The sequence below is a fragment of the Squalius cephalus genome (genome assembly GCF_949319135.1).
Source record: "Squalius cephalus genome assembly, chromosome: 20".
Lineage (NCBI taxonomy): Eukaryota > Metazoa > Chordata > Actinopteri > Cypriniformes > Leuciscidae > Squalius > Squalius cephalus.
In genome coordinates, this window is record NC_137141.1 from 1,178,660 (window position 1) to 1,191,361 (window position 12,702).

The following is a 12,702-nucleotide window of genomic DNA, read 5'->3' on the forward strand; positions in this document are numbered from 1 at the left end:
TGAATACCTGTGGGAAGCTCGGGATTTCCTTTAAGAGCCGATCTTTACGAGTTGTGGGCGTGTCAGTTAACGAAAACATGATGAATACCCCAACACTTAACAGTATTTAGCAGTGATATTGTCAGGCTTTTCTATTTACAGCAGAGTAAGCTAACTGCCTGCACATATTGTGATGGCATTATAATATAACAATATAATATGTAAGGATAAAATTTGCAGTGGCTTCATAAATTAATAAAAAAAAAATGAAAAAGCAAGCATGGACATTTCTTTGTTCTTCATTTTCTAGAGCTAGAACCTTGCTGTATTTTTGTGTAATTAATTAAGAGAAAGTATACCGCCATCTTACTTCGACGAAAGTGACTTGAACGCTGTCATAAACACGACTTCCCACCTCGTAAATACGAACTTCCCAAGAGGACTTGAACGCAGCAACAGTTGGCAGACCAACAGAAAGCTGATTTTTAAGTGACTTCTGTGTGAGCGATGCTTCATACACCAGTGACAATAGACAGTTTTTCCATGCGAAGTTTCCCTGAACGTCGGCCAGCGTGAGGAACGGGACTGTGTGTGCGGAGGTCCGAGAGTCTCGTGGAAATACTTGCATAGAAAGTTAACCGTGACGGGATTTTACCCACAACACGTTTCAAATACATGTGTCAACTAACACATCATCTTTGCACAAAAAAACATTGGTTATTAGTCAAAACAAGGTCGATTTTAAAAACAGAAAACACTTTTTAAACATGCATGTAAAATATAAACACTTGTATTCCACAGTAAGAATAAACGTCCATTTCCTGTGGCTCTCCAGGGTTTTAAACCGTCAGCGGTTACAAGTCTCAAACAGGAGCAGGATTATAAGTGCCTGTAGGATTAATGATTGACAGAATCAAAAGAAAACATCTGGAATATATTCTACAGCCGCGTGAAACAAGAGTCTTAGCGACCGCTGTCGTTAATGCTAACAACATGTTTAGCGCATCTGCGCATTAGCGCACGGTTAATAACTCACGGAAAAGCCAAGTGTTAGAACCACTGTACAAGTACACAATATCATTTCTTCATAGTTGCACGCGATGTGTTAGCGTGTTCTCCGTGTCCGTGCGACGAGGACGCTCCTCCTGACGCCGCTAACGCCTGCGGTTGACGCTCTCTCCACAGGACTGAGTTGCGCTACGCCCGTCGAGGGCCGGTGTAAATCCGCGGGCTCGTCCCGCTCAGCCGGCGGCCTTGTGCTTCCCGCCGCAGCATTGGCAGGCCTCTCCGCAGCGGTGGCAGGCTAACAGCGGCGGGTAGCAGCACATGCAGGGCGCTAGCACCGCCAGCCCCAGCAGCGCTAGCCAGCGCAGGCAGAAGTGCGGGTCGCTGGCGTCACAGGAGCAGGGGTCGGAGAAGTCGCCCTCGGCGTCGGACATGCAGTGGTAGAGCATGCTCTCGGCACACAGCATGCAGCTCACCCGGTGGATGCACTGGCGTATGGGGTCCGGCGCATCCTGGCACTGCCCGCGCCGGTTGTCCTCGCGGTTGAACACCTCGCGGCAGTAGATGCAGCGTGAGCGCTCTCCGTCCTCGCGCCGGCGCCGGGATGCTTTAGTCGCGGGCTGCTGGGTCTTCACCGCGAGCTTGAGCCGCTCCGGGGCCTCGCTGTATGTGTACGGGCTCTTCTCGTCGGGGGCCTCACGCTCAGGGTCGCGCTTCCACAGGTCCGGGTGCCGGTAGTCCTCGTAGCCGCGGATCAGCACGTCCTTGCGCGGGTTGATGCGCACGATCTCCTCCTCGTCCATGTGGAAGCTCACGTGACGTCTGGGGTTAAAGGAGACCTGCGAGACACACACAGACACACACACACACACACACACACACATCAGGAGGAAGTTCCTCTGCTTCTGTAAACCTGTACACATCTGAAACAGAAAGAGTCCTGACACCTGGAGATGAATTTGTATTCCTGCACTTCGGCTGGGTTTTTGTGTGCGTGTGTGTGTGTGTGTGTGATGGGTAGGGTTAGTGTAGGGGAATAGAATATACAGATTGTACAGTATATAAAGCATTACGCCTATGGAATGTCCTCACAAGTATAGCTAAACAAACGTGTGTGTGTGTGTGTGTGTGTGTGTGTGTGTGTGTGTTGCACCTGTGGAGGCAGGAATCGCTGGTTAGCAGTGTGTGTGTGTGTGTGTTGCACCCGTGGACGCAGGAACCGCTGGTTAGCTGTGAGTGTGTGGTCGAAGGGCTGCACTCACACATAAGAGCCGCGGGAGTGATGTGTGTGTGTGTGTGTGTGTGTGAGTGTGTGTGTGTGTGAGTGTGAGTGAGAGTGTGTGTACCTGTGGAGGCAGGAACTGCTGGTTAGCTGTGGAGCCGCGGGAGTGATGTGTGTGTGTGTGTGTGTGTGTGTGTGTGTGTACCTGTGGAGGCAGGAACCGCTGGTTAGCTGTGAGCGTGTGGTCGAAGGGCTGCACTCGCACATAAGAGCCGCGGGAGAGTTCGCTGGAGCCGATGGCTCGAGGACAGAAGACGTCTCTCACGGGCGTCTCCACACACACACTCTCCTGTCAATCACAGCACACACACACTTCAACACACTCAGTAAAACTCAGCATGATGTCACAGATCACAGAAGCTCTTACACCTGCAGCTTTGATGAGCTCATATTGATTGACAGATACAAGAAATATCTGGGTCATTCCTACAGTTTGGATCCCCATGAATGAATACTGCATATTTTACATAAAATATTAATCAACTTTAATGCCACATGGCCCATCCAGATGTATCCTATTTAACACAGATTTATAATTAATGGTACCTTAGAATAATGAACACTTTTTAAAACACTTTGACAGGCAAATTCCCACAATCATGTTTTCTCAGCTTCACTGTGAAGTAAAGAGGGCCATCCGTTCATTTTGAATTCATCTTTTAAAAGACTCGGGAATATTGAGTTCTTTCATGTATGCGCATTTGCGTAACATCCTTTCGTTTCATAAACATCATCTTTAAAAAAAACATGTTTATATTACACACGCCTGACGTTCACACTGGTGAAGCATTACCGCGTCACGCATCAGAACACGGAGGTCATGTGACACACGTGTGAAAGCAGCAGCAGCCGACGCACCATAAGAAACAGAAAGAGGAAATGTCACACTGATAATGCTGTGTGTGTGTGTGTGTGTGTGTGTGTGTGTGTGTGTCACATGAGGGAGGAGTGTGTGTACAGGTCTGTTTATATCTGTTCCAATAATGAACATCCTGTGGTTGCTAAGAGACACTTCCTGTGACTACAGTCTCCTGTCAGTACTTCCCACACACTCACACACACACTTTCATCAAATGTGTATTATCTGTGCTCTGTGCTGAATGATAATCCCCTGTGTGTGTGTGAGCCTCACCTGTGACGAAGCGTCCTCAGGTGTGTCCGTGTCGCTGTTCTGCGGGCCGCCTGCAGGTGAACACACACACAATCAGATCACACAGGACCAGCATTAGTTACACAAGCATCTCTAGCACTGAACATCACTGAGACACACACACACACAAGAGCGGCTCCATGAGGCCCTTTAGCACGAAGAGGACGATATTAACTGTCAATATTTGGCATTTTTTTATTATGGGCATCAGCTGCTATTTCTGTTGGGCCAATAAGTGTCATAGGCGGGACGTTTGTATACAGTAGACCTGCGTTACACAAGCGGGAGGAACACTGAAGACCTGCGTTACACAAGCGGGAGGAACACTGAAGACCTGCGTTACACAAGCGGGAGGAACACCGAAGACCTGCGTTACACAAGCGGGAGGAACACTGAAGACCTGCGTTACACACGCGGAGCGTTACACAAGCGGGAGGAACACCGAAGACCCTGCGTTACACAAGCGGGAGGAACACTGAAGACCTGCGTTACACAAGCGGGAGGAACACTGAAGACCTGCGTTACACACGCGGAGCGTTACACAAGCGGGAGGAACATCGAAGACCTGCGTTACACAAGCGGGAGGAACACTGAAGACCTGCGTTACACAAGCGGGAGGAACACTGAAGACCTGCGTTACACAAGCGGGAGGAACACTGAAGACCCTGCGTTACACAAGCGGGAGGAACACTGAAGACCAGCGTTACACAAGCGGGAGGAACACCGAAGACCTGCGTTACACACGCGGGAGGAACACTGAAGACCTGCGTTACACAAGCGGGAGGAACACTGAAGACCCTGCGTTACACAAGCGGGAGGAACACCGAAGACCTGCGTTACACAAGCGGGAGGAACACTGAAGACCTGCGTTACACAAGCGAGAGGAACACCGAAGACCTGCGTTACACACGCGGGAGGAACACTGAAGACCTGCGTTACACAGGCGGGAGGAACACTGAAGACCTGCGTTACACAAGCGAGAGGAACACCGAAGACCTGCGTTACACACGCGGGAGGAACACTGAAGACCTGCGTTACACAGGCGGGAGGAACACTGAAGACCTGCGTTACACAAGCGGGAGGAACACTGAAGACCAGCGTTACACAAGCGGGAGGAACACTGAAGACCTGCGTTACACAAGCGGGAGGAACACCGAAGACCTGCGTTACACACGCGGGAGGAACACTGAAGACCTGCGTTACACAAGCGAGAGGAACACTGAAGACCTGCGTTACACAAGCGAGAGGAACACCGAAGACCTGCGTTACACACGCGGGAGGAACACTGAAGACCTGCGTTACACAGGCGGGAGGAACACTGAAGACCTGCGTTACACAAGCGAGAGGAACACTGAAGACCTGTGTTACACACGCGGAGCGTTACACAAGCGGGAGGAACACCGAAGACCTGCGTTACACAAGCGGGAGGAACACCGAAGACCTGCGTTACACACGCGGGAGGAACACTGAAGACCTGCGTTACACAAGCGAGAGGAACACCGAAGACCTGCGTTACACACGCGGGAGGAACACTGAAGACCTGCGTTACACAGGCGGGAGGAACACTGAAGACCTGCGTTACACAAGCGAGAGGAACACTGAAGACCTGCGTTACACACGCGGAGCGTTACACAAGCGGGAGGAACACCGAAGACCTGCGTTACACAAGCGGGAGGAACACCGAAGACCTGCGTTACACACGCGGGAGGAACACTGAAGACCTGCGTTACACAAGCGAGAGGAACACTGAAGACCTGCGTTACACACGCGGAGCGTTACACAAGCGGGAGGAACACCGAAGACCTGCGTTACACAAGCGGGAGGAACACCGAAGACCTGCGTTACACAAGCGGGAGGAACACTGAAGACCTGCGTTACACAAGCGGGAGGAACACTGAAGACCAGCGTTACACAAGCGGGAGGAACACCAAAGACCTGCGTTACACAAGCGGGAGGAACACCGAAGACCTGCGTTACACAAGCGGGAGGAACACTGAAGACCAGCGTTACACAAGCGGGAGGAACACCGAAGACCTGCGTTACACAAGCGGGAGGAACACCGAAGACCTGCGTTACACAAGCGGGAGGAACACCGAAGACCTGCGTTACACAAGCGGGAGGAACACCGAAGACCTGCGTTACACAAGCGGGAGGAACACCGAAGAGCAGCGTTACACAAGCGGGAGGAACACCGAAGACCTGCGTTACACAAGCGGGAGGAACACCGAAGACCTGCGTTACACAAGCGGGAAGAACACTGAAGACCTGCGTTACACAAGCGGGAGGAACACCGAAGACCAGCGTTACACAAGCGGGAGGAACACTGAAGACCTGCGTTACACAAGCGGGAGGAACACCGAAGACCTGCGTTACACAAGCGGGAGGAACACTGAAGACCTGCGTTACACAAGCGGGAGGAACACCGAAGACCAGCGTTACACAAGCGAGAGGAACACCGAAGACCAGTGTTACACAAGCGGGAGGAACACTGAAGACCTGCGTTACACAAGCGGGAGGAACTCTAAAGACCTGCGTTACACACGCGGGAGGAACACTGAAGACCTGCGTTACACAAGCGGGAGGAACACTGAAGACCTGCGTTACACAAGCGGGAGGAACTCCGAAGACCTGCGTTACACACGCGGGAGGAACACCGAAGACCTGCGTTACACAAGCGAGAGGAACACCGAAGACCAGCGTTACACAAGCGAGAGGAACACCGAAGACCAGCGTTACACAAGCGGGAGGAACACCGAAGACCAGCGTTACACAAGCGGGAGGAACACCGAAGACCAGCGTTACACAAGCGGGAGGAACACCGAAGACCAGCGTTACACAAGCGGGAGGAACACTGAAGACCCTGCGTTACACAAGCGGGAGGAACACTGAAGACCTGCGTCAAGCGGGAACCCAGTGTTCCTGTATCATCTGTTCATTCACATGTTAGAAAGTCTAAGGCCTTTAAAAGCCGTACAGCAAACCCATCTAATCTGGTGCCTATCACACGACAAACTAAGATTGTGGACACAAAAAGCAAGACTGTTAAGTTAGCACTTTTAAACATCCGCTCACTTAAAAATAAATCACTTCTAGTCAATGACTTTATAAGCACATACAACCTGGACTTTATATTTCTAAATGAAACTTGGCTAGAAGACAGCTGCAGTGCAACAATCCTCAATGAAACATCTCCGAACTTTACCTTTATGAGTGTCTCCAGAGCTGGAAGGAGAGGTGGGGGTGTAGCTGCTCTTTTTAAAGATGTCTATCAATGTAAGCAAATATAATTTGGTAATTACCCGTCTTTCGAATATCTGGGTATTGTGTTAAAAGGTGCTCCACGGATTTTACTTATCACTATTTACAGGCCTCCAAAATACTCTTCAGCCTTTGCTGAAGACTTTACAGAACTGTTATCAATAATTTCCTCAGAGTTTGACAGTTTCACTATTGCTGGAGATTTTAACATTCACATAGATAATGCAGAAAATAATATGGCAAAAGAAATCATTACTGTTTTAAAAACTTTTGATCTGATTCAACATGTACATGGGCCCACACACAATCGTGGACACACTCTAGATTTACTTATCAGTAAGGGTCTAAACATTTCATTGAATGATATTAAGGATGTCGCACTCTCTGATCATTACTGTATTTTCTTTGATTTATTGATCTCTCCTGCCATTGAAGTTAGATCTGTGTCTGTCAAGAAGAGATGCCTAAATGAGAACACTAGTGTACTATTTATGAAGGCCATATCCCTAAGACCGAGCATATCTGCTGACTCGGTTGATTCTCTCCTTGATTCTTTTAACTCGAAGGTTAAAAATGTAATTGATGATATTGCTCCTGTGAAAGTCAGGAAGAATGGTAAACAAAAAGCACCTTGGAGAAACTCAACAGCAGTGCAAATTATGAAAAGACAATGCAGAAAATCAGAGCGCATGTGGCGAAAGACAAAACTTGTAATCCACTATAACATCTATAGAGACACCATTCGTGCTTTCAATATGGAACTAGGCAAAGCTAGACAGACTTTCTTCTCCAATATCATAAACAGAAACCTAAATAATACTCGAAATCTCTTCGCTACTGTCGACAGACTAACAAATCCCCCAAGCCAGATTCCCAGTGAAATGCTCTCCGACAGCAAGTGTAGTGAGTTTGCTACCTTTTTCTCTGAGAAAATCAATAATATTAGAAAGGTGATCAGCACATCCTTGAGTTGCGCTGGGGTCAGTCAGATCAGACTACAACCTGAGAAAGTAGTTACTATGTCTGATTTTGAAGAAATTGATGGCAAAATTCTGAAAGAAACCGTTCAGCACCTTAAAACATCAACCTGCGCCCTTGACACACTTCCCACATCTTTTTTTAAAAGTGTGTTAGACTGTTTAGAAGCAGATCTCCTAGAAGTGGTAAATGCCTCACTTTTCTATGGAAGTTTTCCAAACTCCCTTAAAACTGCAGTTGTCAAACCCCTCCTGAAAAAGAGCAATCTGGATAAGACTATATTAAGCAACTATAGACCGATCTCAAATCTTCCTTTCACAGGCAAAATCATTGAAAAAGTTGTCTTCAACCAGCTGAACAAATTCTTAAACTCAAATGGATACTTTGATAATTTTCAATCTGGCTTCCGATCGCATCACAGCACAGAGACAGCGCTCATTAAGATAATAAACGATATTCGCTTAAATACGGATTCAGGCAAATTATCAGTGCTGGTTCTACTCGACCTCAGTGCTGCTTTTGACACTGTCGATCACAAAATACTTCTAGACAGGCTGGAAAACTGGGTGGGGTTTTCTGGGACAGTTCTAAAATGGTTCAGGTCATACTTAGATGGGAGAGGTTATTATGTGAGTATAGGTGACCATAAGTCTGAGTGGACGCCCATGACATGCGGAGTTCCTCAAGGCTCAATTCTTGCACCACTCCTGTTCAACCTGTACATGCTCCCAATGAGCCAAATAATGAGAAAGAACCAAATCTCTTACCACAGCTATGCAGACGACACACAGATCTACTTAGCCCTATCACCTAACGATTACAGCCCCATTGACTCTCTGCTTCAATGCATTGATGAAGTCAACAGCTGGATGTGCCAAAACTTTCTTCAGTTAAACAAAGACAAAACTGAAGTCATTGTGTTTGGAAACAAAGATGAAGTTCTCAAGGTGAACGCATACCTTCACTCTAAAGGTCAAACAACTAAAAATCAGGTCAAGAATCTTGGTGTGTCTTTGGAGTCAGACCTTAGTTTCAATAGTCATGTCAAAGCAATAACTAAATCAGCATACTATCATCTGAAAAATATTGCAAGAATTAGATGCTTTGTTTCCAGTCAAGACTTAGAAAAACTAGTGCATGCTTTCATCACCAGCAGGGTGTTTTATTGTAATGGACTCCTCACTGGCCTTCCCAAAAAGACCATAAGACATTTGCAGCTCATACAGAACGCTGCAGCCAGGATTCTTAGCAGAACCAGAAAATATGATCATATCACACCAGTACTCAGGTCATTACACTGGCTGCCAGTTACTTATAGGATTGATTTTAAAGTATTATTACTAGTATATAAATCATTTAATGGCCTAGGACCTCAATACATTGCAGATATGCTCACGGAATACAAACCCAACAGATTACTCAGATCATTAGGATCACATCAGCTAGAAGTTCCAAGAGTTCACTCTAAGCAAGGAGAGTCTGCTTTTAGCTATTATGCCAGCCGCAGCTGGAACCAGCTTCCAGAGGAGATCAGATGTGCTCCTACAGTAGTCACATTCAAATCCAGACTCAAAACACATCTGTTTAACTTTGCATTTAATGAATGAGCACTGTGTCACTGTTTGTCCGACTGTTTATCCTGTGTCTTATTTTAGTCTTTATTCTAAACTGTTTTAATTATTTTTAGTTCTTTCTTGTTTCTTTATTTTAAACTGTTCTTTATTCTAAACTGTTTTAATTATTTTTAGTTCTTTCTCGTTTCTTTATTTTAAACTGTTTTGTATATTCTTATTTCTTCTGATTATTTTTAATAGTATGTAAAGCACTTTGAATTACCATTGTGTATGAAATGTGCTATATAAATAAACTTGCCTTGCCTTGCCTACACAAGCGGGAGGAACACTGAAGACCAGCGTTACACAAGCGAGAGGAACACTGAAGACCTGCGTTACACAGGCGGGAGGAACACTGAAGACCTGCGTTACACAGGCGGGAGGAACACTGAAGACCTGCGTTACACAAGCGGGAGGAACACTGAAGACCTGCGTTACACAAGCGGGAGGAACACTGAAGACCTGCGTTACACAGGCGGGAGGAACACTGAAGACCTGCGTTACACAGGCGGGAGGAACACTGAAGACCTGCGTTACACAAGCGGGAGGAACACTGAAGACCTGCGTTACACAGGCGGGAGGAACACTGAAGACCTGCGTTACACAAGCGGGAGGAACACTGAAGACCTGCGTTACACAGGCGGGAGGAACACTGAAGACCTGCGTTACACAGGCGGGAGGAACACTGAAGACCTGCGTTACACAGGCGGGAGGAACACTGAAGACCTGCGTTACACAAGCGGGAGGAACACCGAAGACCTGCGTTACACAAGCGGGAGGAACACTGAAGACCTGCGTTACACAGGCGGGAGGAACACTGAAGACCTGCGTTACACAGGCGGGAGGAACACTGAAGACCTACGTTACACAAGCGGGAGGAACACTGAAGACCTGCGTTACACAAGCGAGAGGAACACTGAAGACCTGCGTTACACAAGCGAGAGGAACACTGAAGACCTGCGTTACACAAGCGGGAGGAACACTGAAGACCTGCGTTACACAAGCGAGAGGAACACTGAAGACCTGCGTTACACACGCGGGAGGAACACCGAAGACCTGCGTTACACAAGCGGGAGGAACACCGAAGACCCTGCGTTACACAAGCGGGAAGAACACCGAAGACCTGCGTTACACAAGCGGGAGGAACACCGAAGACCAGCGTTACACAAGCGGGAGGAACACTGAAGACCCTGCGTTACACAAGCGGGAGGAACAACTGAAGACCTGCGTTACACAAGCGAGAGGAATACTGAAGACCAGCGTTACACAAGCGGGAGGAATACTGAAGACCTGCGTTACACAAGTGGAAGGAACACTGAAGACCTGCGTTACACACGCGGGAGGAACACTGAAGACCTGCGTTACACAAGCGAGAGGAACACTGAAGACCCTGCGTTACACAAGCGGGAGGAACACTGAAGACCCGGAACACTGAAGACCCTGCGTTACACAGGCGGGAGGAACACTGAAGACCCTGCGTTACACAAGCGGGAGGAACACTGAAGACCAGCGTTACACAAGCGAGAGGAACACTGAAGACCCTGCGTTACACAGGCGGGAGGAACACTGAAGACCCGGAACACTGAAGACCCTGCGTTACACAGGCGGGAGGAACACTGAAGACCCTGCGTTACACAAGCGGGAGGAACACTGAAGACCAGCGTTACACAAGCGAGAGGAACACTGAAGACCTGCGTTACACAAGCGGGAGGAACACTGAAGACCCTGCGTTACACAAGCGGGAGGAACACTGAAGACCAGCGTTACACAAGCGGGAGGAACACTGAAGATCAGCGTTACACAAGCGAGAGGAACACTGAAGACCTGCGTTACACAGGCGGGAGGAACACTGAAGACCTGCGTTACACAGGCGGGAGGAACACTGAAGACCAGCGTTACACAGGCGGGAGGAACACTGAATACCTGCGTTACACAAGCGGGAGGAACACTGAAGACCTGCGTTACACAGGCGGGAGGAACACTGAAGACCTGCGTTACACAAGCGGGAGGAACACTGAAGACCTGCGTTACACAGGCGGGAGGAACACTGAAGACCTGCGTTACACAGGCGGGAGGAACACTGAAGACCTGCGTTACACAGGCGGGAGGAACACTGAAGACCTACGTTACACAAGCGGGAGGAACACTGAAGACCTGCGTTACACAAGCGAGAGGAACACTGAAGACCCTGCGTTACACAAGCGGGAGGAACACTGAAGACCAGCGTTACACAAGCGGGAGGAACACTGAAGACCCTGCGTTACACAAGCGGGAGGAACACTGAAGACCTGCGTTACACAAGCGGGAGGAACACTGAAGACCTGCGTTACACAAGCGGGAGGAACACTGAAGACCTGCGTTACACAAGCGAGAGGAACACTGAAGACCTGCGTTACACACGCGGAGCGTTACACAAGCGGGAGGAACACCGAAGACCCTGCGTTACACAAGCGGGAAGAACACTGAAGACCTGCGTTACACAAGCGGGAGGAACACCGAAGACCAGCGTTACACAAGCGGGAGGAACACTGAAGACCCTGCGTTACACAAGCGGGAGGAACACCGAAGACCAGCGTTACACAAGCGGGAGGAACACTGAAGACCTGCGTTACACAAGCGGGAGGAACACCGAAGACCAGCGTTACACAAGCGGGAGGAACACTGAAGACCCTGCGTTACACAAGCGGGAGGAACACCGAAGACCAGCGTTACACAAGCGGGAGGAACACCGAAGACCAGCGTTACACAAGCGAGAGGAACACTGAAGACCTGCGTTACACACGCGGGAGGAACACTGAAGACCTGCGTTACACAAGCGGGAGGAACACTGAAGACCTGCGTTACACAAGCGGGAGGAACACTGAAGACCTGCGTTACACAAGCGAGAGGAACACTGAAGACCTGCGTTACACACGCGGAGCGTTACACAAGCGGGAGGAACACCGAAGACCCTGCGTTACACAAGCGGGAAGAACACTGAAGACCTGCGTTACACAAGCGGGAGGAACACCGAAGACCAGCGTTACACAAGCGGGAGGAACACTGAAGACCCTGCGTTACACAAGCGGGAGGAACAACTGAAGACCTGCGTTACACAAGCGAGAGGAACACCGAAGACCAGCGTTACACAAGCGGGAGGAATACTGAAGACCTGCGTTACACACGCGGGAGGAACACCGAAGACCTGCGTTACACAAGCGAGAGGAACACCGAAGACCAGTGTTACACAAGCGGGAGGAACACTGAAGACCTGCGTTACACACGCGGGAGGAACACTGAAGACCTGCGTTACACAGGCGGGAGGAACACTGAAGACCTGCGTTACACAAGCGGGAGGAACACTGAAGACCTGCGTTACACAAGCGAGAGGAACACTGAAGACCTGCGTTACACAAGCGAGAGGAACACTGAAGACCTGCGTTACACAAGCGGGAGGA

The 12,702-nt window shown here is 49.1% G+C and overlaps 1 protein-coding gene across 1 annotated transcript in view; it reads right to left on the reverse strand.

The window, feature by feature from the left end:
* Positions 1 to 307: 307 nt before the first annotated feature.
* The window catches only part of spred1 (sprouty related EVH1 domain containing 1), a 31,477-nt gene continuing 19,082 nt past the window's right edge, over positions 308 to 12,702 (reverse strand). The window contains exons 4-6 of the mRNA XM_079853784.1: positions 3,399 to 3,448; positions 2,412 to 2,555; positions 308 to 1,823 (exon numbers count right to left, since the gene is read on the reverse strand). Of these exons, the coding sequence (XP_079709910.1) occupies positions 1,221 to 1,823; positions 2,412 to 2,555; positions 3,399 to 3,448 (797 nt within the window). The 3' untranslated portion in view covers positions 308 to 1,220. The remainder of the gene's footprint in view (positions 1,824 to 2,411; positions 2,556 to 3,398; positions 3,449 to 12,702) is intronic.